Raw genomic sequence first — 27,736 nt, 5'->3', positions numbered from 1 at the left:
GGCATTATCCACCTTTCGACTTTTTAAAAGACTCATATGTCTACAGAATTTTCTCTTTTCTTTAACAAAATCTTATAGCTCGACTGGGAGAAAGTCAAACTTTTCTAGCTGAATTTGACAAGCAAATAACTGGAAGGGCAAACAGCGAGCGAGCTATAAATATTTAATACATTTGAAAGGCAATTTGAGTGGAATCTATCCCCATTTTATTCGAAACATTTCTCATTCTAAAGGTGTCAACGACTATTCGTTTAACAAGATTTCATTAAGTATGTATATTGTGAATACTCTGCCATCTAATTGCAGAATCAGCTCTGTTGACCACGGTTTGAGCAGACGTTAGTTCCAATTGGCAACAGCCGGCAGGCAATTGCCTGCTGCTTGTTAGCTGTGAAGAGCTAGGTATGAAAATTAATTGGGACTTGTAAATGGCAGAGCTTTGCCTGTCACACACACACACACACACACACACATAAATACACACGCACACCTATAGCCACGCAGTAGGACAACAATGAGATAATTTTGGGCTAATTAAACCAAGGAGGCTTGTGCGTTGCATCATGTCGATTGGATAATGCCACAAAGGTTCACGGCAACGGGCAACAGGCAACAGGCAACAGAAACAGCAGCTGCATTTAATAATTGGAAATAAAAATGAGAAAAAATGGATGAAAAAAAATTGAGCTCGCGACATAATTAATTTTGCTGGCTTCTCTATCTGTTCGTTCGTTCGTTCGTTTCGCAATTTCATTAGAAAAATTGTTTATTAAAAAAAATATTAAGTAAATAGAATAACAAGTAAGAAAGCTCTAGTCGAGACTGCTCGACTACGAGATCCCCTGAACCCTTGGAGCAATAGATATTTCAATACTTTTTCGCGACTTTCAGCTTACACAAGAAACACGCACACACACACACACACACACGTACGCACACACAGGTATACATACACACACACGCATACAGACACACATACACACACACACGCATACAGACACAAACGCATACAGACACAAACGCATACACACACACACATACACATACAAGCAACCACGCATAAACACGCATGGGCTGCAGTGTGCGCTTACTATGAGAACTTAATTGTTTAATAACTTTTTTTATGGACGTACGATCTTCATGAAACTTTTAGATTATGATTATAACATGAATATGTATGTAATTGCCAAAGCACAAGTCTCTAGTATTTGAAATACGCTTTTTACAAAAGTGAGGGTGAGGGGGTGAATTTAGAGGTGGGGGGTAAATTTTAACAAAAACCGAAATTGTATAAATTGCATATAAGCATAAATTAAAAATTTGGAGACTCTAGCAATAAAGGTGTAGAAGATATAATTTTATAACTGGGTTTCGATAAGGTTTTTTATCGATAAAAAAGATCGAGATGAGTTATCGATTTTTAATGATAAACTTGATATGCGCGCTGTAATTACGGACATTTTAAAAAAAATTTGAAGTCTCTAGCTCTTATATCTTCTGAAATCGACGCGTTCATACATACGGACAGACGGACAGACGGACAGACAGACGGACAGGGCCAAATCAACTCAGCTCGTCACCCTGATCAAGAATATATATACTTTGTGGGGTCTGCCACGCCTCCTTCTCCCTGTTACATACATTTCAACAAAACCATTATACCCTGATTTCCCATTGAAAATGGGTTCAGGGTATAAAAAACAATAAGTCGAGTGCCCTGACAAACCCACTCGACTCGACTCTGTCAGCGCCTTTCTGCGCTTGATGGCAAGTTTATCTTTGCATAAGACATGCCGCGCCCCCCACCACGTACCCACGTACCCTTCCTGCCAGCCCTTCAGGCTGTACGCGCTACTATCTTGATCATAATCATAAAAAGTTATGCGCTTGCTAATTTGATTAATGGCATTTCCTTGGCCGCAATCCAAATTCGTAATGACTCGCGCTCTGCCTCTACCCAGCTCTTACCCTCTCTCACTCTCTCTCACTCTCTCTCTCTGCCACTCTGTGTGCTGCTGGCTAGGAAATTATTATTACTTCTAATTACAACAGACAACAGACAACTTCATTAAGCCAGGCAACGGAACTGGCGGGGCATTAAAACAATCGCATCTGGAAATCAAGTGCCGTAAATCATAAAATCTAATTAATGTCTGCAGCGCTCACACAGCCTAGCTCTAAGAATTATTTAAAAAATATCTATATAAATATAAAATCATATTTTCATAATTTTTGATTGCTTTTAAGCAGAAATTTCATTTCACTCAATTATATTTCAATTCTCCTGTGGCGCACAGCACGTATACGTAATGTGCATTAGCTGGCATATTTGTGACCAAATTTGAAGAGCATTATATGCACACATAATGGGCATGCAGTGTATATAGGTTTAGTTCCACTGGGCAATCAAAATTTCGAGTTTTGCATACTATTTGTGCTCTTTGTGCCATTGGCCGAGTATTACGCATTTAACTGCGCCCAACCAAAAATCCGGTTGCTTGTTTTGCCTAAATAAATGCACCACAAATCAGTTTCAATTGAATTTTAATAAATATATATACACACGCGTATATGCACATCAACAATTTTTTGGCTAAATATTTTTGCCAATTGTCAATGTTTATTAAATGTCAATACATATGCCAATATATATAAATATATATATATATACTTTTATAATATATTTATTTATATATATATCACAGACACTGAAATTATTTTGGATTAAATTCGCAAACGAAATTGATATTGCTTTGCAAATATTTTCGTAGCTAAAAGAATTAAGAGACTTTGACATTAAAAAAAAAAAAAATACCGATGCAATTTGGCCAGGAATTATAAATTAAATTGGGGAAGCTATAAACAATTAAATATATATTTATTTGCAAATCCATTTGAGCCCTGCATAAAGCATATTTGATTCAGTTTCATGTCGACTTGAGCCTAGAATACTAACTACTTTAGCATAAAGCATTTTAATGAAAAATTAAGTTTAGAATTCTATAAATGAATAATTTTTTAATGAAATAAATAACAAATATTAATATAAGGAAAATCAGTAAATTAAAATATTAAAATATATATATAAAAAAAATAAGTAAATTAAATAAATATAAATATTTAAAAAATTATAAAAGTATAGAAATATTTGTGTTTCTTCCTACCTTTCTAACTATCTATAAATATATCTACACATCTGTCTATCTGTCTGCCAATATCTGTATCTATCTCTCATGTATTTTCTCTCTAATCAAAATGTGCCTTTCTCTATCTATCGATATATGTACACAATTGCAATGTGTTTCTCAAAGTCTCCTACTGTCTATCTATATACCTACCATCACTTACAATTTCACAAAGGAAATAATACCTCTGCTCTCACTGAGCAAACATTTGCATGTGCGAATGGCCGCTCTATTGCCATAATGTGCATTAAGCTGAGACAAACACAACTTGTAGTTGCTACGCAGGACAACTGTGCCTATATGGATCAACAGCAAGCGCATATAAACTGAAGACATTGACCACATTGACTGACCAATTCGCGCGGCTGGCTCAAAGCTGATTATCATGGCAATGACAAGAGCATATTGGTCACGTTACGCCAACACACCCCCGCCACACCACCAGCCATGCGACGCCTCTTCCGCTGCCACGCCCCCGCAGCCAGTTAAAAGGCCACATGCACTTACAAGCGAGCGCAGCCCGTTAATAACTGAAACGTGCCTCAGTTGGAGCATGCGGCATTAATGCGATGCTTGGCTGCTACTATTTGCGTACAACTGTTGAACGACTCAAGCGGGCCGACTGTTGCGCTTGTCTGGCTCTGTGTGTGTGTGTGTGTGTGTGTGTGTGGGTGGGCGTGGCAAGCGCACTGTTAAATCAGGCAGCCAGCCAGCTGGGCAGCATCATCAAGCGAGTCGAGTCCAGCATTGCATGCAAAGTGGCAACTCCATTTGCCAGGTTTGGGTTTTCTATACCATCAGCTTTAGTATTATGAACTATTTGAAAGGGTTTGTAACATATTAAGGGCACTTTTGCTGTAGGAGTTATACTCTCAGCTTTTAGGATCTGCTGCAAGCTATTTCTTTCCGCTATATTCTTTATATTTTTACACTCTTTCACAAAAGAAATGGGTATATTGGTTTCTAGCCACAGAATGTATTATATGATAGATGGATTAAGAATTAATTATTATCATTAATTAATTCTTAATATAATATAATATAATGATAAATGAAAATGAACAATCTCTGTTCTACTCTCTGCATCTATTTACTCAAAAGAACCCATTTTTTGTATACTTTATATGCATATATAACTCTCTACAATTTCCCTAACCAAACTCATCCTCACCGCACATTTCATACAGACATTTCCCAGTTAGAGTATTTCAACTCTCGTGCTAGCTCCAGCGATAATTGCAACATATTTTCCTCGTTTCTTTTTGCTATTATTATTTTCATTTTTATTTTATTTTTTCGTTCACTTTCAACAGCAGTTTGCGTGCGAATTTCTAGTCCCCAGTCTTGTTCAGCTATCACGTTTGGCGCTTAGTCACGACGCGAATCGCATGAGTTGCTGTGATTAAGTTTTGTTATCATTTTGGTCATTGCATTTGCATTTGCTTTAACTGATGGCAGGTCTATTTAGATTACACATTCATACATATAGACTCTATAGTGCCGTTTATAGTCAATTGTAAATGGTTTAAATGGCTGGCTAATTGGAAGTCTAAGCAATAATGTGGCAAACTTTGCTCATAAATTTAATTGCAGCACAATGTGGCGGTAAGCGCTTAAAGACTGCTTGCTGTGTCGCTGTTGATGCTGATTGATGCGATAGAGACCTTAACAGAGCGCATAAAAGTACTCAAGCAGAGGGAGAGAGGCAGATAGAGAGGGAGTGAGAGCGAGAGGTGGTGAAGCTGTGGCAAGGACTCACTGCAAAATTGCATAATTAATCATAAGCGCATAAAAATGTCAACTGAAATGAAACGAGAAAACTGTTGGCTGGTTGGCAACATGTTGCTTGCACACACACCCACACACACACACACATACCCACACCAACACACACACACACAAACTGGGAAACACTTTGCAAGTGATCAGCGCAACAGCTGCAGCAGCTGCAACAGTAAAGCGAAACTGAAACTGAATCTAGGACTGAGCGCGCGTATTTCTCTGTGTTCCGGGGGGTTTTTTATGCTCCTTGTTGGGTTTTGCCACGTCGAACATTTACAAACAAATCAAATTTGCATCAGAATTTCATTTATCTTGTTTTGTTTTTGTTTGTTTTTTGCCTGCTGACTGTTGCGAAGCTTTTGGGCGGACAAAACGCGTCGCAGTCGAATTGCATTTGCCAGTCGCACAAAATCAGAAATAACACGAACGCAAGCGGCAAAAACCAAGCAACGAACTTCAAATGACCTGCACAAATTGAAAGCTTGAGACGGGAGAATAAAGATAGATATGCAAATAGAAATTGAAATGAAGATATTGTTATGGAATATGAAATGAAATGGAAGCAACTGCAGATGTTGATACAACAGAGATGAATAAACAGAAACACAGAAACATGCATAGACAGAGATGCGAATAATTTAGATACAGATACAGATACAGATGCAGATACAGATACAGATACAGATACAGATACAGATACAGATACAGATACAGATACAGATACAGATACAGATACAGATACAGATACAGATACAGATACAGATACAGATACAGATACAGATGCAGATACAGATACAGATACAGATACAGATACAGATACAGATACAGATACAGATACAGATACAAATACAGATACAGATACAGATACAACCTTATCTATATTTAAGCTCACATTTCAATCATTTACTCAACTAAGTCAAACAAATGACTCCACTAAATCCAACTGATCCGAATCTATGACTGATATGCTCAGCTCATTTACACTTCAGTCTTATCAATTAGCTGCTTTCATCTTACAACACTAGCTTAGTGCAATTCAATTGCACAATGCAACAACAACTACAACAACAATAGCAATGCCTTTCGAGGCAATCAATATGCGCCCAGCATTCAATTTGACAGCTGAGGCGAAAAAGGAAAACTTCTGCTTCAGCTGCAGAACTCAGCTTCGAGCTCATTTATTAATGTCAAATGTAATTTCTTTGCATATTTTGTGCTAAACATAATAAATGGTAGCTGACTTTAATGAAACACTATATACACAAACAAATATACACACATATATAAGTGTATATATATCGCATGGCTACACTCATGACTTTTTGTGCAATGTCTGAACAAAGTTAATAACCGTTTTATGAGTCTATTAAAAAAGGATAATCGTTGGGTAGCTCAAGCTTTATATTTCCCTGAATTTTCACCCCCTGCCTTTTTCTTTTTCATCTCATGTTTGTTTGTGGATGCTAGGACTATGCTGTATGCTTTGTATTTGTATGTATTTGTATGTGTGTGTGGCATTTATGTAAACGATGCCACAAAAACTTCAAGCAGAAAAAAAAACACATCATCAACTACAACAAAAGGGGGCAACAACAACAACATCAGAGCAGCAAAGCAGCAAAGCTCTCTAATCGTTAGCCGGTGTTTTATAACACTCGTATATTATTAAACCCAACAGAACCTTTCCAGCAAGCTGCTCGAGCCTAGTTTAGTTACTTGCTGTGTAAATAAATAAACAGGGTTGCCAACATCAAACAGCAAACAGCAACAAAAAAAACATAAGTTAGATATTCGATTGGCAGTATCCGACTAGAAGATGCGCTGAACTTGAATACAAAAATTGAATATGAGATATTTGTTGAAGAGACATTTGACATAAAATGTTATAGGATTTAATTCTTAGAAATATTTTGATATATTTTGAAAATTAGTGGGAAGTTGAAATTCAATTTCATATGATTTTATAAGCCTTCACTTTATGTATTAAACTCTAGTTGAGTTTAATCTTCTATCCTTCAAGATAATTCATAGGAATTCGTACGCATTCCTGTCTATACCTTATGAGGTAACAAACCCGTAACATCCCGCTTACCCCATCTCAAGCGACCTCTAGGGTATGCGCAAAACAAAAACTGAATAGAGCAAAAGAATTCGTGAGAAACTAAAAATTGTTTTTTATTTGCTGTTCGCTCTTAATGATTATCCTCTGTGTAAATCAAACCGACTGCCGAAAAAGGGACGCAGCACAAATTATGCAGATTATGTCGAGAGTTTGTTAGCTCTGGCATGGGGCGGCGCTTGGGGGTGTGGTGTGAAAGGTTCGGCTAGTCTATAAATATTATTTATGGTGATATGTGCCCAAGCCTGGCAGAATGATAAATTATCAAATGCCACAAATTTTTGCAACATTTTCCAGGTACATTTTGCGGTTTAGGCTTTTAGGCCATTTTTTCTTCATTTTTTTTTTTTTTTTTTTTTTTTTTTTTTTCTTCCTTTTTTACGTATGCCCATTAAAAGTGGCCTCGAATGGATGTAGTAAACTTAAGCAGGAAGATGTTACGGCGCACATATATTGTATTTATGATTGATTTTAAAATAATGAAGGAGACAGGTGGTTTAAGGCAAGGTTAGATTAGGAGCCAAAAGTTATTGCTTGTGGAAAAGGGTTTCCTTTTGGCTAGGAAAATGAAGATTGAGCTATGAAGAAGAGTTTCATGAGAATTTTGAGAAGAGTTTCTCGCTTTAATTTTAATTTGTTGGCAGTTTTAACTGAGTTTAAATACAAATCATATTTTTAGTAAAATTTCATATAGTTATAACAGAGGAAGGACATTCATATATTGGTATATATACTTCAGACATATTAATATCTGATTTATTGTCCAAGCTCATACAAAGATCTTTTGGAAAATGTATTATTAATAAATCAGGTTGAAGCCCCATTTGAATGCTCAGTAAATCCGCTTTCACTATTCGAATTTTTCCTCTATGGAAAATCCAGCCGTCGAGCACTTTCAATCGTTTAAAACTCTTATTTTTCTCTCCCTTTGACTTTCTAGGCATGCAAAGCCATGCATGCATGTATGTTCATGCCTGAGTATTGGGTTATGTGAGTTTTGCTGTGTTGGCGCGTCACTGTGACAGAAATCAATAATTGTAACTGCCAAAGCGCAGCCATAGCGCTGCCATCGCTTTACGTATTTAATTAAATAATGCGGCTGCATCATAAATCATGGAGAGAGATGGAAAAAAAAAATGATCATGGTTGAAGCGTGAAAGCGAAAATTTTAGGACTAAGCGCCTTGTGGAGGCAACTGCAACATCCAATTATATGCATTTTAAATGCACATGTGGCAAAAGGCGTGTTGCATGCAGATTTGCGGTGCCTCGCAATGTTGCAATGTGCGGCAATGTGGCAAGTGCCAAAACTTCCGGCGCTCTGCTGGCGGCAACATCTTAAAGCTAACGTTTGGTCGCACTCTACATCCCTTTTCCGTTGCATAAATAACAACATGAGGCAAGCAAAACGGAGCAGGAGCTTGAACGGATGTGAATGACTAGAAGATACCCTGAACAACTTAAAGAGATTGAGCTGAGACAATTGATTCAATTGAAATGGGATTGAGCGAATGGTGGATCATTGGAGTAGGTGAGAAATCAAGGAAAATCTCTACTAAATCTCTACCAAATTTATCTAGAATCTAGTTCTTAAAGTGTAGGATATATGCATTCTTAACAGAAGTGTAGAAAGCTAAACCACTTACATCAAGTCTCTTATCGATTTATCAGATCTTGCTGAAGTTTTGGCTCCCTAGTTAAGTCCCTCTTCATTCCCTTCTAATTCATGTTTATATTTACATCTATTCATCTACCTCTTACACCAATTTTAACAAATACAATCTACCCTACTTATCCTTTTTCAATGGGCTCCTGGGTATAACAGTAACAACAACAGCAACAACAACACTCAACTCTGTTGTCAGCTCCATGGCCAGCCCGCAAGTTGGCAAAATTTTGCAAGCAGCAGCCACTAAATATTATATATAATGTATCCATATACATACATACAATATACACACATATATAAGCTATCGTTGAGCACCCATAGACACATTTATACTGCTAAGATATATACATATATCTATGTATATGTATCTCTCCATATGCCGGCTAAGATGAGCATTTAAATTTACCGACTGGGCATTTGCGGACATGCGGACATGCCGCACTTCCGCAGAAGCCAACAATAACAACAGCAACAAACACCGGGAATGGCCGAGCAACAGACCTTAGCATTCTCACTGTTTCAATATAGCATACATTTCTATATATTTATGCTGCAAGGGCAGACACACAAGTTCTGTTTTAGACAGGCAGAAGCTCTATTTTCTAAAAACCAAATTTATACACAATTCAAATACAGTTTGAGAGAATGGAAAAAAACCAAAGGTCCATAAATTAACTTTTTACAAAGGTATAAAAAAAAATTCAAATATTTGAGAGGTTTCAACTGACGAATTTAGAATTTAGAAGAGAACAAAACTAATTAAGTGCTCATGAGGCTTCACAATTGAGAGCAAAAACTTTCTAGATGTGAAAGCTCATTAAATATCAGAGATGATGCTTTTATGGCGGATATTTATGTTTTTTTTTTTTTTTTTTTTTTTTTTTTTTGCTAGCGGCTGGAATGGCTCTAATGTATCCAATTTAGTTTTATGCAAAGAAGAGTGGAACTGGGTTATAATGGGCCTATTACAGAACCAATATAGGCCTATAGGTTGAATGTTGTAGAAAATTTTCAAAATAACTGAAAAATTTGAAATTTGCTTAGAAAATTACTTATAGCTAGGCTTTAAATGATATAGTATATACTATTAAAAAGACAAACAATATCATTGTATATTATTTACACTATGCAATATCTTATGTATAGTATAAACTATTATTATCATTTGAACAGTTACAGATAGCACGATAAAAACTCATTTAGAAGACACCGTAAAGCATACCTCTTAATAGACCCTCGCACATGTATGTCTCCGCATGTGAGGGCTCTTCTGTACATGTGTGTGCCCTGTGGGTGCGTGTGAGTGTGTGTAGCGTATGCTGATATGAAAAATATTACTTCCGCCATTTTGTTGGAGAATTTATGCCTTGGCTTGAAGTCACAGTGGCAAACACGCACCCACACACACACATACGCACACTGTGACACACATATGGCAGCGAAAGGAAAAACAGAGCTGGATCGCCCGTGCACTTGATTCGCATACCCGGAAAATGAGCCGCCGGCACTAACAGACGCACAGACGGCTGAAAAAAAAGGAGTAGACGACGAAGCTGCGACTTTAACATAAGTCGCATTAAAAGTCACCGTCATGGAAATGTTTATTTTTCCGGAATTTATGCAAAAATTAAATTTACCGCCAGTCATAATTAAGAGTTAGAGTCGGATTTTTGAGGCAGCAAAAGGAGCAGCAGCAGGAGCAGCAGCAGGAGCAGGCAACATGTCTCAAATTGCGACTAGACGGCATAAATCTGAGAAATTGCAGCTAGCAGAAGGAGCAGCAGTTGCAGCAGCTGTTGCAGCAGTTGCACCAAATGCAGCAAAGCCAAAATGCTGCAGTAAAACCAGCTCTTGGCAAACGTAAATATTTGCCCTGCCTGGGCCTTTATACGTTTGCCAGCCAAATAACAAAGAATTTTCCGGCCAAAGGGGGGAAATGTGAACATGTTGCTCGCAGTGTATGAAATAGGCCTCAGAGAACTTCGGTCTGGCCAGTTCTTCATCCAAAACAAATCAAACACTGAGCTCCGAGCTCTATTGATGGCTACAGTCAACAATTGTCTAATACCTGAAGGTTTCAGGCTGGCAAATTTAAGTTGTGTTTTTAAGAAATGTTTTCGTAAATTTTACAGCAAATGGACTATGCTTTGGTAAATTCAAAGGTTTAAAGTTTCTTTTTAATTTTTTTTTTTTTTTTTTTTCTTTAAGCTGCTTAAATTTCGTTACCAGAAAAAATGAAGTTTTCTTGTTATTCGAGCAATGATAAAATTTTAAAATACATTTTCAATAACGTGAGCAATCTATATTAACCTTTCCGTTGAGGTTATATGTAAATCTAGTATTTCTAGTTTTTTATGTTTAAAATTTTTAAAGCTCCAAAGCACGCTTACATAAAAAAAAAATGGTAAAACCGAATTTAAGTCTGTCCGCATTCCTTTTGCTTAGATTGAGTTTGACTTGAGAAAAGCCTTTGTCACCTTTGGCGAAAAACATGTCAGTGAAAAATCAGTTCACTTTAAACACGATTTTCCTCTAGTTTGATGTCTTCAAATCTAAAGCTCATCCTTATAAGCCAAAACCTTTTTGTGTAAATGTCAGCTTCAATTAGGTTTTTGATAGCCTAATTAACCCAACTCAAGAAAAGAACAACAGCCACGGCAGCAGCAACAAGTATGACAAGCATTTCATCTATTTCAAAAATTTGTAGAGCACAAAGCGGTAATTGAAACCTTTTACACATTCCTGACCCACTCGAAATACCTTTTGAGCACTCACTTTCTCCCTCTACCTCTCTCGCTCTCTCACTGTATCTATATATATAAATGCCATTGAAAACTGTGATATGACGCATACATTTCTGGGCTATAGATTTCGATAATTGAATTAATTGTTACAATTGGTAAACGATTTCTGATGACTGCCAGCATTCTATCAGTCAGTCAGTCTGCCAGTCAGCCAGTCTGTCAGCATGGTACATGTGATTATCTATTTAGACGCTTGATGAAAGCCAACTGGTGTGTGTTTGCTTTAATTTCTGCGGTCGCATCTGTATTTGCATGTCACTTAGCTGTCATTGAGAGGAAACACACATATCTGTATATACGTGCATATATAATTGTATATATACAATATATTTCTGTTTATCTATATCTGAATGGACAGATACATTGCAACTGCCAATTAAATATTCACTTTCGTATTCATTAATGGTACAAAAACGGACGCATCAGCTGGTTTGGGATGGACATAACCAACTGCATAATGCTCGTCAATTATGTGAGCTCAACTAGAAAAGTGCGGGAGTATATAAAGGAGGCAGGGGTAGTGGTAGTAGTAGAGCAGTAGAGCTATTGAGCTATAGATCGGTAGAGCTATAGAGCTATAGAGCGAAAGAGCGATAGAGCAGAGGGGCAGTAGAGCAGTAAAATGGAAGAGCTAGAGAGCTATAAAACTATAAGCCGGTAGAGCGGTAGAGCGGCAGAGCCGTTGGTAGAGTCGTAGAACGATAAAGCGGTAAAGCCGTAGAGCGATAGAGCGGTAGAGCAGTAAAACGGTAGAGCCGTAGAGCGATAGAGCGCAGTAGCAGAACTGTAGAGCAGTAGAGTAGTAGAGTAGCAGAGCATTAACAATAAAACGGTAGAGCAACAGAGCAGTAGGACAGTAGAGTAGCAGTGCAGTAGTCCACTGGAGCGATAGAGCTGTAGAGAATCGAAGTGTAGAACAGTAAAGTGGTAGAGCAGTAGAGAAGTATAGCAGCAGAGTGGACGGCAGAGCAGTAGGCCGGTAGAGCTATACAGCAGCAGGACAGTAGAGCAGTAGAGTAGTAAAGCAGCATAACAATAGAGCAATAAAACGGAAGAGCAATAGATCAGTAGGACAATAGAGTTGTAGCGTAGCAGACCAATAGAGCGGTAGAGTAGTAGAGCAGCAGAGCAATAAAGCTGTAGAGCAGTAACGAAGTAGAGCAGTGGATGGGGTGAATTATTGGATATGAGTAATATACATACCCATCTGAGTTTATAGTCAGCTAAAAGTGCGGACTAAGTTTTCAGAGTACAGTTATCATTCAACTAGGCGGACGAACAGCCTCTTCACTCTTATAACTATGCTTCCGCCTGCTTCAAACTATGTTCATTCGATAATGGATACCAATTTGAAGAATCTCTGCTATAATCGTATATACTCGCTTTTGCTCATTGTGAACGAGCAGAGAAAAGGCGAAAATGCAAACGCAGAAAATTGCGCGCATAAATTGCTAATTGACATAAAAATGCAAACGTCTATATGGCACAGCACATCTGTGCGTGAGTGTGTGTGTGTGTGTTGCTGTTATTGTTGTATGTGTGAGTGCCATACAGCAATAACAAATTACACTCAAAAATTGAAAATTCAATTGTCGTGCAAATTGATTTCAAATGTCACATAAATGTCAAACTTGCATTTGATGGATACACTTGCACTCTCGCTTCCCCTCGCTAGCTCCCACTCTACCAGACACACCCTCCCTCTCTCTCTGTCTCTCTCTCTCTCTCTCTCTCTCTCTCTCTCTCTCTCTCTCTCTCTCTCTCCCATGATCTCTGGCATCACATTGCAGCTTTTGTTTTGCTGCTGATAATAATAGCATCGAATGACACCACAATGCGCTTACACACACACACACACTAACACTCCAACTCACACACTCACGTCGCTCACGTATCGATTGTGTTAGTCACACAAATCTTTTTGACTTTTGGCCATAGCTGGATGGATGATTCGTCAGCGTTCAAGCCAGCCATGAATTTAGGTGAGCACCAATCAATAATCACATTCGCTACGAACTACGACTAACACCCTAGTCACTTGCCCCGCCCCCACTTTCCGTGCTATTCTTCAGCCAACGACTCCTTCCGTCCACTTCGTGGGCAACATGAAAAATGACCGATGGCGCAGCCAAATAGAAGAAGAGAAGAGAAACTTTCGCTGTAGCTGTTATGTTTAGCTAGGTGTAGAGGTGTGTGTCTGTGTGTGTGTGTATATGTGCGTGTGTAGCTGTAGCTCGGCTGAGTTCACTTTGATTTACTTGACTGTGCCCCGGCTCGACATTTTGACACAAATCACAGCTGACCAGGCAGCAGATTGGCCAGGGCTTTAAATGACGGCCTACACGTAACTATATGTATGGCATGCGACTATACCTGCATATATATTCATATAGCTAATCAAGGCTAATAATATTGTGCTTCATATAAGAATTATGCTTAACCCAACCGAGTGCTTTAACTAAAATGCTCCAAGAAATTGAAAAAAAAACTTTCCTAATATTAAGATGTATTTAAATATATATTATAGAAATAAAAAAATAAATAAATAAAATTCTAGTTATTTTAGCAGAAAATTCTACGACAGTCAAGCTCACTTGCTTAGAAACTCATGCAGATAATAATAAATCATAATTAACAGACAGCTTAAACGCTCTTTGAGCTGTGAACATATATTAATATTCATTTGAGAGTTTAAAGTGTTTATGATACCCTGGAAAATAGTGAAGTGGCTAGCAGATGTAGGCATGATAGACTCTCCAAGGTATACAGCTTTTTCACCAAGACGAACTAGCTGGATCTAACTACTTCCACTATAAATGCTTCAATCTCGACAATTATAATAGTTCGAAATTCGAAATTTCTTAATATGTATTCCAAAATACCCTACACAGTTTAATTTAAAACTTTTGTCGAATAACTCGCTCACATTATTATTAATGTATAAAACTATTAACTAGAATAATCCCATTCCACCTATAATAAAGGCAAAAAATTTATTTTTTCGGAATTCCAATACGGATATTGAAAGATAAAAGATACGTATTTCTATCAGCTATTGCTGATTCTTGGAATTGGGTATTTACACACCTCAATATCCCAAATTCTTTCCCCGAAAATTTCATTAGGATCGCACATCCACAAACAAAGTTCAATCAATCAACCTAATTCTGATTGTGGGCGTTAAAGGAAGAACAAACGAAGCCGCTGCACAGAGTGTACAGTTACTTAAGTTTGCTTGTGTTTGATTACGTGTTTGTACAAGTTTGGGTATCTGTATATATATGTATGTATATGTAGGAGATGGCAAAAGTGAAGAACGGGTTCACGGTATCTCCCAGTCGAGCACACCCACTTATTTGTTTCACGAAAACTTTGCCTCCATTGCCTAACAAATTTAATAGGAATTTATTAATACTCAACTCCCTAGAGCAAAAATATAATAAGTATCGGGGAAAAAAAAAGCGAATTGTAAGAAAAATTAGGAAACATTTTAAAAGGCAAGAATAAAGCTGGGCACTGGCACGTGCCTAAGCTTTCGTTACCCAGGCCCAAAGTATTTTAACTTGCAATGGCAATAGGCTTTCATTAGCCTTATATATATGTATGTATATATCTGGAAGTTGACAGGATTTGTTAGACATTTGTCAAATTGCTAGCATATCAGAGAGCAATGCGATGCGACGGCTGTCAGCTTGCCTTTTGTTTCGTTTTTTTTTTTTTTTTTTTTTTCCCCCTTCCCCTTCCTTTCCCGTACTAGAAAATTCCTTGTGAAGTCCATGAGAAACAATATATAGAGAATAATTCAGGTGGCCGACAGGTAGGAGGAAGAGACGCAAGTGCATATAGAGACGCGATTTCGATAACGAGACTCGACTCTGTTGAGTTTTTGGCTTTGGCGACAACTTGATCAATCGCTGACAGCTGCAAATGATGATTGATTGATTAAGGCACACAGCATGTACACTGGTACATACACTCGACACTAGATTTCGGACACTCATTGAGTGAGAGCTGCATTAATTCATACCCATTTATAAATCGTTTTCGAATTTATGGGCCGCAGCTACTTCATAAATTCTCTCCGCCTCACTGAGGCCTGCCACCAAGGGCTATTAAAATTTAATGCTGGACCGCGCATTATTGAAAAGCGGCACCAAACTGAAATCATAAATCATTTTCTGGTCAATTTTAATGCACAAGACAAGACAGGACACGAAAAAGAAATTTATACAAGAAAATAAATGAAGAGGAAAATTAAGGTAATAAGTGTACGACTGGGAAATACCCTGAACAACTGAAGTGTGGCAGGTATTGACAAAAGGAAACGGACTCTTTCAAAACTAAAGAGAGGAATCATATATATGCCTAAGAAACAAAGGATTCATATTGATTATTATCGATAATATGGAAATTCAATAAAAGTTGTCAATGATTAGAAACCAATTTGAATTCTCTTTAATCTATACAATATATAATTTATAATCTAAAGTTGTTTATTTATTATTTACTTTCACAAATATGGAGAAGTTTATCGATAGTTTCATACTTCTTCATACAATTGAATTTCTGATCCTGATCAAGCATATACAACAATATACCCTATACCATTTCTCTACAACAATATACCCTATACCATTTCTAATGGATTCCAGGGTATATTAAAAGGCAGACCAGACGGATGACTTGACTTGGGCTCATTATACGCCCACTTGCCTAGATAATTGCCAGCTGTGTCTAAATATGTGTATGTATGTGTGTGTTGGCGCGTGTCACAGCCTTGACCTAGGGGAAATATTCAGTTTTCTTTGTTCACGATGGTCACATATATATATACATACATACATACATACATACATATATTTGGTATGGCTGCTTATTAAGCGTCACAAAACGAAGTTTTCTTTTTGATGAATTATAATGCGTAACATGTGTAATTGGATTCTTATTGGAATTACAGTTGACACACAGACTTTTGGACTTTTTATATAAATTTATATATTTTTTTTTGCTGTACAATGATTAATAGGGAAATTTGAGGAATATGGAAAAAGCTGTGAAACTAATTTGATTTGGCTTTCATTAATAATATTAATTGATAAACTGAATTGGTTAGGACTTGGATTTGTATATATGATAATGAAGAAGAAGATATACTGGGACTTACGTCAAGTAACAAACAAAACACAAACAGGAAATCTCTATATATTTATATATAGAAGTATCTTTAACATAATAAGAAATATAAATATAATAAACGATTATTAGAAGTAAACTTTTATCAGACTTACCAAGTATCCTGAGTTGCTTCTGCTGTATTTAACTCATTCATTCAGATGTATATATATACATTTTCATTAAGTCAATTTATTTACGCACGACCTACATTATGTCTAAGTTACTTAAAAAAGAATTTCTAATTTCCACTTAGTCTTCATTCAATTTTCAATATGTAACAAATAAATCTAGGTCAAGTCATGCTCACGTTGAGACACTGTGCTCTAATGCCACAATCTGATTAAAAAATAAACAAAAATCTTTTTCCATTTTACACAGTTTTCCATATTTGTCTTGTTATCAGTCTAAGCTTATTTCTAAACTTTAGCTATTTACAGCTTATTGATTCACACTTTTCACACACACACATCGATCTATAAGTCGTACGCACTAATAGGTTCTACTTCTCTTGCCGCCCCCCCAAACTTTGTTTGTTAATAAATCATAAATAGCTCGAGCAAGTGGCCTTGTCTGGCTCCCGCCTCCAATGGATGATTGCAAAAGTTAAATGAACTTTAAGTTTTAAAGCAGCTTAGCTGAGGGCCTGCAACTACCCCTACCGTCAAAATTGGCTGGCTTTGCATATTGATGTGGCATTAGGTGTGAAAGCCAAAAACTGAAAGCGCGGCAACAAGTTGGCTTAATACTAACGCATACAACTATGAAATTTGTGGCGTGCATAAATTGCGCAGAAGCCGCCTCAATACATTGCGTATACGCAGTGTGCGGCCTCGTTTGGCTAAATATATATATACATATATATGTATGTATATATATTGAGAAGTTTGTCATTTGACATTCCGGCCGCGTTCGCGTCGGAATCGAGGATGAACTGTGAGCGTGACAAAGAAACGGATTTTTATGTTCCTCATAAACTTGAGCTCCTCCATCTGCTTCCCTTGCTCCCCTTGCTCCCCTTGCTCATCCTCTTCCTCCTACTGTGCTGCCTTCTGGGCTGGCATTAGGTTTTGTTTTATTTTATTATGCTGCTATTGTTATCCCCGTTGTTGTTGTCCTTGCACTAAATCAAAGCATCGTTTATCCTGCAGCCGCAGGCCAGCTTTATGGCCATCGATTGTTATTCGGGGAGCCTGATTTCGGTTTTTGCATAACAATTAGCCAGGCCAATTTGATTAGCGCTCTCATCCATTAAGCACCATGCACCCGTTTGCTTCCATTTTGTTGCTGCCCAACCATAACGGCTATATTTTCAAGCTGAAATTGAAAAGCATTAAGCGAAAATTAATACCAATTTGTATGAGTCGAAGTGATCGAATCGGGGATTTAGCGAATAGTGGGTAAACTTATTTAATACTACATTAGTGGAGTATTTTTGGGAGAGATAGGGCTATAATTACTACAGCTAAAATATTCAGCTAATAAGGTAAACAAGCTCTCCTCGTCTTTTTTTCTGCAAAATCTACTATCAAACCCATTTAAACTCATTTATTTAGTCCCTCTCTCTCCCTCTCTGTCTTTTCAAAGTACATTACACATCATCTTCCATAGTTATATTACCTGCCTTTCAATAAAATTTTGATGCAATTCTATTTTCTCGCCATAAACCAAATATTTGAACAATTTGCAGCAGGTTGTGGCAAGCTTTACGAGCGACTCATCAAAAACATGTTTGAAGTTTATGGAGCAGGAGCAGATGGGGGGTCTGGGGGTCTATTCACTAAAATGCGAATATCATATAAAGGACAGACGCAATGAACCGTGAGAGATGCAGAACAATATAAGGGTGGGGGAAGCTGCAAAAAGTGCACAAGAGACACAAAGAAAATTGCAATAACAATTTGGCACAGAACCGAAAATTTGCTAAAAACAAGAGCAAAAAATAACATTCGAATTTTTTTCTTTGCTTTTTTTTTATTTTTTTTTTTTTTGGCTTGGAATTTGCATAGAGAAATTCAAATTAAACGAAAATGTGCAAAGTGCTGTGAATGGTTTTATCGTATACCAAGTTTTATCGTATACCGACCTGTAGTCAATATAAAGGGTATTTTACTGTATAAATCTATAGATAAATCAAGCTCAAAGTAAAATGTCAACTGATTTGAAGATGTTTTCTCTTGCACTGCAGGTATATATATTTTTATCAACTGAACAGCTTTCAAATGTTTACAGGGTATCCACTAGTCTCGCTTCAACAACTTGCTCAGTTTATCATGTTTTCTGCTCACTTTGTTATTGCTCTTCTCATAAAATGCAACAACTGAATGTCCGAAAAATAAAACCCAAGCAGAGCAGCACAAACAAAAATAAATAAATAAATGGGAAAATGCAAAATAAAAAGCGAATCTGACATTGGAAATAGTCAAATGAGCAGGCAACAGAGCGAGCCAGAGCAATTGACAAACGGATAACAAAGGCTGAGAACTGTAGATGGGCAGACGGGCAGATGGACAGAGAGGGCGTGGCCTATATATAGAGAGAGTGGTGCTCAAATTGTTCGTCTAATGACAAAGTAAATTGTTTGCATTTGCACTTCTACAACAACAACAGCAACAGCAGCAGCAACAGCAACAACAATATAAAAGCAACTGGAAATTCAAGTCCTTGAAGCTCTGTCGATCTTTAAAGTTTGCAATCGAATAAATAATGGTATAAGCCACAAGTGGATTGAGCATGTTCCTGCATGTCCACGCCCACACAGCCAACAAACAACGCCCTCTTTCAATTACAATTCCATTGCTAATATACCCAGTAGGCAGAGCAAGTGGGGTATATTGATGGTAGGGTAGATGAGTTAACCTACGCACAATTTTTATGAACAAATTTGAAAACGATACAGTTAACTATATTCCATAAGTAGTGTATTACATAAATGTACTATACTCTAGAAATATATAAGTTCATTAATAATATTAAAAAGCCCCTAAAATTCTGCGAGAATTGCAATTAATATGCAAAAGTAATTTAATACTTAATATTCAATGGCATTTGCTAGGTCTGCCTATAGGGTATCTTCCAGTCAATCAATTGTTCAGCACACACATTTTCAACCGTTACTCTTTGCTGTTGTTGCTTAATGAAGACACTTCGCTTAATTGTCTCATGCGCTTTCCCCGCTCTTTATCCATTTAACTTTTGCACTCTTGCCTCTTACTGTATTTGCATAGGCGACTGGGAACGGCGCTCGCTCGCGCTCTCTTCCAGTTGCCTGGAAGAATTTGCAAGCAACAACAAGAACAGGCAGCCACTGATTGCCGTCACTTTCCAGTGTTGAAGCGGCAAAAGTTTTATGGCAACAATGCCACAAAAGTTACTTACCTTAAATACACTTTTAACTTTGCCAACACTACACAGATAACACGACACGATTCACTTAAAAAAAGAAAACAAAATGTAGTAAAACTTTGCACAATAAGAAAATTACACAACTTTACGCGGTCACTGCAGAAGATAAACTACTCAATCCGATACAGCTATCGATCTCTGAGCCAATAATATCGATAGGTGCGTGAGCTCCAGCAGCCAGCGAGGATCAGCCATCAAATATTTTCACTAACATTTGCAAAAATTTTATATATATATTTATGTATAGTACAAATATTATTCCTTATATACTCATTTATCTATCTGTATATCCTGCATGCTGCATTCTCGTGTCAAGCAATATATCGTGCATGCAATTTGATACGATACCAATTAGCCAGCCATCGATACCTAACGCATCCTCCTCAACAGTTGTCTTTAAGCGTTTAGTGATTGCGCGTTTGTGAAGTGAAGTGAAATGTTTGTATAAAATTAATTAATTAAGAGTGCTCAAGTGTGAGTGAGTGAGTGTCCTATTTCGATCTATTTATTATACATTTATGTAATTGAATACGCAAACACTGTCAGCAAATCATTGAAGCAACGAAAAAGAAAATCAAGCATATTTAAGTGTTTCATTTATGCCTTTTGTTTGTGCTCCTTTTGCAACTTGGCATTTTTGCATCCAGCCTCACTCTATCTACCTCTCGCTCACTCTTGCATAGGCGAACAAGCGCCTTTGTGCCCGTCCGTTACGCTGTCTATCTGTCTGTCATTTACTGCCTCTTTTCTTTCTATCGTAGTTTTCATACCACGCACGCAATGCAAGTGCATAAAGCGGTTATATTGGAATTGAATTTAGAGAGTTTATAAAGTAGATTAAATATAAATTTTTATTACAGCTATATATAAAATAACACTGTTTTTTAATGTTGAGTAAAATATGTTTGGATATATAACAGCAATATATATTTATGTTTATATGTGATATGTTTAACGAGAAAACCAGAATAATGCTCATAGTTATATAACAACAAATTATATATATCGCAATATAAATTACAATAAGTAAGGGTATTTTATATGCGACACTACACAGATAATAAAGGTTGCAAAGATATTTAATATGCAACCAGAAGACTTTTGTTCATGTTGTTGGGCATAGCAATGTGCCGCACATATGGAAAACAATTGCTAGGGTATTGATTGTGCGACTATGTATAGTTAAGCTCTTGCTCCTTTCGCTTTGCATTATGTCGTTGCATTCATTGGCATTCGCCATTCTTGCTGTCTGCACCATTGTCCGCATGTAAATTTCGTTTGGCTGCGCTGCGGCCCACTGTTTACGGTTCACAGAGCTAACTGTCAACAGTTTTCATAAATCTTCATTCCACTGTGGACATCATCATCAGCTCCTGGACCTGGGACCCTGCACTTGTCTCAAGATACAGTTATCTTAAGTGCTCTAAGTGCAGACTGTCACTCCGTTATGCGTTGCTCTCGTCTCAGTTTTTTTTTTCGAGTTTATTTTTGGAGTTTTCTTTATTTTGTTTCAACTGCTTTTGACATGTTCTCATAGAGAAATATAAATTCCCAAAATGCCATCGAAATTGAATTGCAACTGCAGTAGGGGTATTCCTGTCACACAATAAATTCAATTTATCTTCTGAAATCGCTTGCCACTTACTTTCCTTTTGCCAGCGTATTATATCTACATATACATACATCTCTTTCAGCTTTGATATGTTAATCTGAACTTTCACCTTTCGCTCGTCGACCGTCGTTTGACGCTTGCCTCTTGGCTCTTTATTAAGATTTTAAGCTACGCATAAAAGGCAAATTGGTCAAGGCCCTGCGACAGGTCAGCAGCGTGTCCGCCATTTATTGTGACCATAACAATCGTCTTTTATGATCAACATCAGAGTTAACAGAAGTGCACTGAGAGAAATCGTGGAGTAAATCATAATAAAGTAAGAAAATCATTTTTTTTTTTTAAAATGAAACAATGCGATTGTTATTAAGTACATAAAATATATGAGAACTTAGTATGCAAATTTTGTCTCAGTGTATACACCAGTTGAACTATTAATATTGACTTTTATACAATTTAGTCACTCGCAATTGCTCTCAGTGTAACGCCTATTCAAATAACAAAAAACAGCTACCAGAATTGCCGTTGCTTTTGACCATTTGCGGAACCAGTTTTTTCGTTGCTGCTGTTGTGCGTCTATTTTGACAATGTTTTCACATTCTGAGAACATTTGGCATGCAAATTAGGCCCCACGCCTCGATTGACCCAAATTGAAAGGCGATAAAATGTGCGTGAATGCCGAAAAATCGGTTTAGTTCGGTGACAGACAGACGGGAACGCCCGAAATTATGTTGCTACCCATAACATTAACGTTAACTTTGGCGATCACCATCAGCCTGGCAGCATGTAAGGAAAAACCAGATATTCCAATGAAAGTTCTAGCAGAGTTAATAAGTTAATAATCTCTAAAACAGCTGCGACGCATTTTAGCCAGGTGAAACGAAAACATTGGAAACGTGCTCCCGCTCATGGAACCTTCAATGTGGATGCCTATGCTTACAACAAGCCCGTAGTGAACCTGGTGAAGCACTTGCCCGGATCTGGGCAGGCTCTACCCATGGGTCGGCTACTGGAGCAGATCGCGCTGAGCAGTCGAGTGAGTGAAGTGCCCAGAACTGAATACAGAAACCTCGATTCGAGTAGAGAACCTACGAGCAGCATGGATCCAGCCTCATTAGCTGCTCTCAATAGTGAATTGGCGCAGATGCAAATGAATTTGAGATTATATTCACACGAGTTTCATGTCCAGGACAAGGGCAAAAAGAAAATTGTGATTATAAATACACTGGGAAGTGACAAAGACAAGGGGTTAGTTGAGAAGTCACCTGAATTGGAGAAACCGGAGCAACAGAGTCCATTAAATCTAAAATTGGCATTACCTGAGCGATGGGCAGACGATGTGGCAACCGCACAGCCAAATCCGAGCAACTCGAATGAAGTTTTGACGAACACTCGAGCAAATAGCCCATTGAAAGCACAACTAGCCAAAATGGAAGCAGCTCAGGAGTTGGACAAACTGGCGAAGCTGCCAGATGACAGCAAAAAGCGAACAAATGATGCGACAACAATCGAAATGGCATCAACAACTGCAGAGAGAGGAGAGCAGCTGAGGTCAGGACAACAGTCGAAGACTATTGTAAATGTGAACCATGTGGAGGTCGAGGGGTTAGAGAAGTACTTGGGCATTAAGAGGGAGCAGATAGAAGGGCAGACACAGCAGCAGCAGGTGAACGGAGAGCAGGAGTTGGAGCAGATAGACGGGCAGGCAAATGAAGAGGGACAGCAGCAAGTGGAACAGCAACAGAAACTGATGGAACAGAAAGAGCTGCAGCCGGAGACAGATGGAGAAGAGCAGCAGTCAAAGTTCAAGAAGCATCAGGAGGAACTAATGAAAGAGGAACAAGATAAGCTTAAGATGAAAGAAGAGCTGCAGCTGGAGCTGAACGGAACAACGGAAATGGAACAAACGCAAGAGCAGGTGAGAGAAGATCTAGCTGGAAATGTGCCCAATACAGAGCAGAGGAAAGAGCATCCACAGCCACTGAGAAAGGAAGAGTCAAAGCCTGATGAGAACCTGGAACATCAGAAGGAAGTTGACCCACAAGAGCAGATGCTAAAGCTAGATCAGCAGACGGCAGAGCTCAAGCAACAGCAAACAGTGGAGCAGCAACAAATTGAGATGCAGACACAGATGAGAGAACATAAAACAGGAGCAAAGTTAGAGCAGCCAATGGACAAGCCAAAGCAAGAATATGAGAGATTGGAGCCAGTCGCACTTCAGTTGCAACTGAAAACGAAGCCTGATCAAAATGTTGCTGACGCACACATTGCTGCTGTGGATGCAGCCAAGAAAGATGACAGCCAAAATGACAATGATGGCCCAGCAACTGGCATGAATATGTCGGGCAAGCCAAAGCTCGAGTCCAAGCCAGAAGCTGATGCTGCTGGAGCTGAAGTAGGACCCACAGCCGCAGCAGCAGTAGATAAGCCTCTACGAGTGAAGTCGAAGCGTAAGCGAACGCAAGCAAAAACACAAAAAACAAAGACACACAAACCAAATGAAATTGATACAAAGCCGAAAGCAGGACCCACTCCAGCTCCAATTCCAGCTCCGGCTCCAGCTCCAACTCGAAAGCTGCTGACGGCTGTTGGACAGACAGCAGATGTCAAGGCGACAACGGAAATCAGCTCACAGGACAAACGCCAACCAATGCAAAAGGGGCAAAAGGGGCAATCCGGGAAAATGGGGCAAAAGACAACCAAAGGAAAGGGCAAGCGACGACCTACTGATGAGCAGGAAATCGAAACTACGACAAATTGGTGGCAGATACTCCCATATGCGGAAATTAGAAAATTTTTGAATACGATCTATGATAGCATCGCTGACGATGATGACGCCAACGACGAACGGGCCCAACGGATGCGGACAGAAGAACCGATTGGAGCGGGAGAATAGGAGATTGTGAATTTAGTGAGAATGGGTATTGGGGTTTTAGCTCCTAAGTTGGATTTGGCTTGGCCAGCGTTGAATTGAATTTCCGCTTTTCAAGCTCTTTGGGTTGATTACCAGCAAACGCAAGCATGTAAGTTTATGCTTCTTCTGAATGTTTTTTTCGTACTGGGCAATAAAAAATAAAATATAATCGTAAAACTACAACAATGAACGCTAAAAAGTTGTGAAGCTCGTTCAATCTAACCAGTTTGTATACGCACTTGTATACGTTTTTACGATTGAATGTACAAGTCTTAAATAGCTGAGATTACAATGTCAGAGCGGTGGTGGGAGAGGGACTTGAAAGAGGAGCTATAATGAAATGTTTGATGTAGGCATTGAAGAAAAAATTAAATATAAATATATTATAGGATTACCATACGTATTTAGACTTAATTAGCACTGAAATAATTTATACTTTACTTTGAGATTTGTAATGCCAAAAACCATATGCTAGGGTTGATTTCTGGGAAGCCTCTTTAGGACCTTCAATAAAATAAACAAAGTGTTTGATTTGAAATTAAATATTCTGAGTGTACATCTAGTTGAAATTGACAGAAATATATTTATTATATTAATTTATTATTATTGTAATTATTATATTATATAAATATAAACATTTTATTGACAATCGTCTTGCGAGGTCCTCTCTTAAATAAAGAACAAAACTGGAAACCTGAACTTCATTATTATATATAAAATTTATCCCGAACAAAAAAAGACTGATGAAAGAGGGAAAATCTAACAAAATACATTTATCTTAAGGCTGGTTAAGGCATTGCTTCTCTTCTAGCACACAAAGACTTAGACCAACACATATAACAGTGTAACACGAGCTCTCAGGTCCTACCCCAAACATAACCCTATGCCTAGAATCCCCAAAAGTAAGTCAAAATTATGAATATTTTATTTGTTTGCTTTGAATGAGCTGCTAATTATTTGATGAATGTCTTTCCCATTTTATTGCGTTGTCTTTTTTTCACGAGTTTCACTTGCGCTTTCTCAGCTATTTCTATGGCAAGAGTTTTGCGTATGCAAATCTGTTTAATAATGAATAAGACATTGTTGATGTTTTTCTTGTTACTTTCGGACGACCTCTTAGGTAAACATGACGCTGTCAAAGGTCTCAAGCTGACTTCTTAACTTTTTCATTCACATTGCCACTTCGTGGGTCCAAATTTATTAATATTTAATTGAACAAATAGAAAAGAAGAGCTTAGGGTTCACACCTAATTAAATACGCATAGGATTGAGAAACTCAATGTTGTTGTTGTTGTTGTTGCTGATGTCATTTTTGTTGTTGTTGTTGGGATTTTAAGCCAGGGTCGCGTGGTCACAGGTTAAAGTTGAAAGCGGTCGAACGCCTTCCGCGTCAGAGCCCGCTGACTTGGTGTGAATTAGACATTAATGAGCTAAATAGATATTATTTATCGTGTGATCGGACCAGCCGCCAGGCATTTGCTACTGAATGGATCGGTAGATTAAAAAAAAAAAAAAAAAAAAAAAAAGCAACAAAATAAACTATAATGAATCTTAAGCTTTTTAAGCGTTTGGTGTTTGTTTACTTTATTTTTTATTTCTTTGTTTATTCTATGTTTTGATTTATTGAGCTTTTCGGTTTTTTTCGGACCTGTCTTTCAGTTTGTTGACATAAGACGGCGCTTTCTTTTCCCTGACTTTGACTTTGATTTGTTTCTGGTTTTTAAGCTGGGCTTCGCTTTCCGCTCCACCTGCGCATAGATTAACAGCATTTGCTCATGCTCAGCACTGGGCACTGTGAAGAGCAGTTGTTGTGCGTTTGGTTCGCTGGGCAGCTGCTCGTCTTGCTCAGGTCCAGTCTCAGGTAAGCTCACCTGGAAGGCATGCCCCTCGTACAGGTGCAGCTGCCAATCGCAAAGCTGCGGCACTAGCTGACAGCGCGCTGTTGCATTGGCTGCGATTAGGGCCACCTGTTCGTGGCTTAATTGTGGTATTTGCTGTAGGTGCGCAGCGCTCTGTGTCTCAGCTCTGCTGTGTACGACCAGCAGCAGCAGCGGGAGCGGCAGCGGCAGCGGCAGCGTCAGTAATGGCATAATTCGTGTTGCCCGCATTGCTTAAGCTCTAAGTACCTGCTGCTCTTGCAGCTCGCTAACGACTGGCCCGTTCAGAGCCCAAAAACTTGTTTTTGTATATAGAAAAATGAAAGTTTCTCGAACAAAACACCTTATGAATAGATGCTCATATATCATAGTCCTTTTATCAGTTTTGTAAAAAGACAGACAGAAAATTTATTGTCATATCTAAATATGTATCTGTAATAGAATTTTTGAGTTCATTTCCTACTGACTTTTTGGAACTAATCAAGTTTGAGTACTTCAAAACTTTTTCAAAACTTTTATTTAGATTAAGCTTTGCCTTGTTCCGAACTTAATATGTCGTTTATTTTCAATTAGTGATTTTTATTATCCACAAATAATTTACATCTCTTTCAATACTCAACTTTATTGCTTTTTGTTTGTTCGTTTATGCGAACGTCTTGGCATCAAACGGGAGTTCGCATTTCTACCCTGATATTGTGATGCTATCTTATAGATACTATTACCGTCCGAATCAAAATTGCTTTGACTATAGTATCGGCGTGTTGGTTTCATGGTGAGTCTAAGAGGCTTTCTCGTTGTTGTGGGTGCAGATATCAATATGAAGGCATGACCATTTCCATCAATTAATTCCATAAAGTGCGCATTTTCAGGCTCATCGCAGAGCTCGGGATGATAATGGCAAAGAGAAGACATCGATTGCGGCTGCGTCTTGACAGACAACTGTTGCTCCGGCTGGAGATCATCGGAGTTGTCAAGTGACATAACATATTTTTTATAACCAGTCGTACCGGGCGGCCTTGGAGAAGTATATGGCTGTGTTGTTTCCTCTACGGGGGCATCGGTTGCATTTTCTGCGGTTGTTCTTGTAGTTGTTGTGGCACGCGTGGTTGAGGTTGTTGCGGCAGTTGTTGAAACAGTTACAGGTCTTCGTGTAGTTGTGGGTCGAGGCCGGCGAGAGGGTCGAGGTCGACGTGAGGGCCTT

General features: G+C 38.2%; 1 protein-coding gene across 1 annotated transcript; it reads right to left on the bottom strand.

The window, feature by feature from the left end:
• Window positions 1-26,292: 26,292 nt before the first annotated feature.
• On the bottom strand, window positions 26,293-26,987 carry LOC6578363. Its single transcript, XM_002004240.3, has one exon. It carries the CDS (start codon window positions 26,764-26,766, stop codon window positions 26,314-26,316), a length of 453 nt encoding a protein of 150 aa, XP_002004276.2. The 5' UTR covers window positions 26,767-26,987; the 3' UTR covers window positions 26,293-26,313.
• Between the last annotated feature and the right edge of the window lie 749 nt (window positions 26,988-27,736).

Source organism: Drosophila mojavensis, unplaced genomic scaffold, assembly GCF_018153725.1.
Source record: "Drosophila mojavensis isolate 15081-1352.22 unplaced genomic scaffold, ASM1815372v1 contig_80, whole genome shotgun sequence".
NCBI classification, from domain to species: Eukaryota; Metazoa; Arthropoda; class Insecta; order Diptera; family Drosophilidae; genus Drosophila; species Drosophila mojavensis.
Note: the sequence above shows the minus strand (reverse complement) of the source record. Positions and strands in the feature narration are given on the sequence as shown.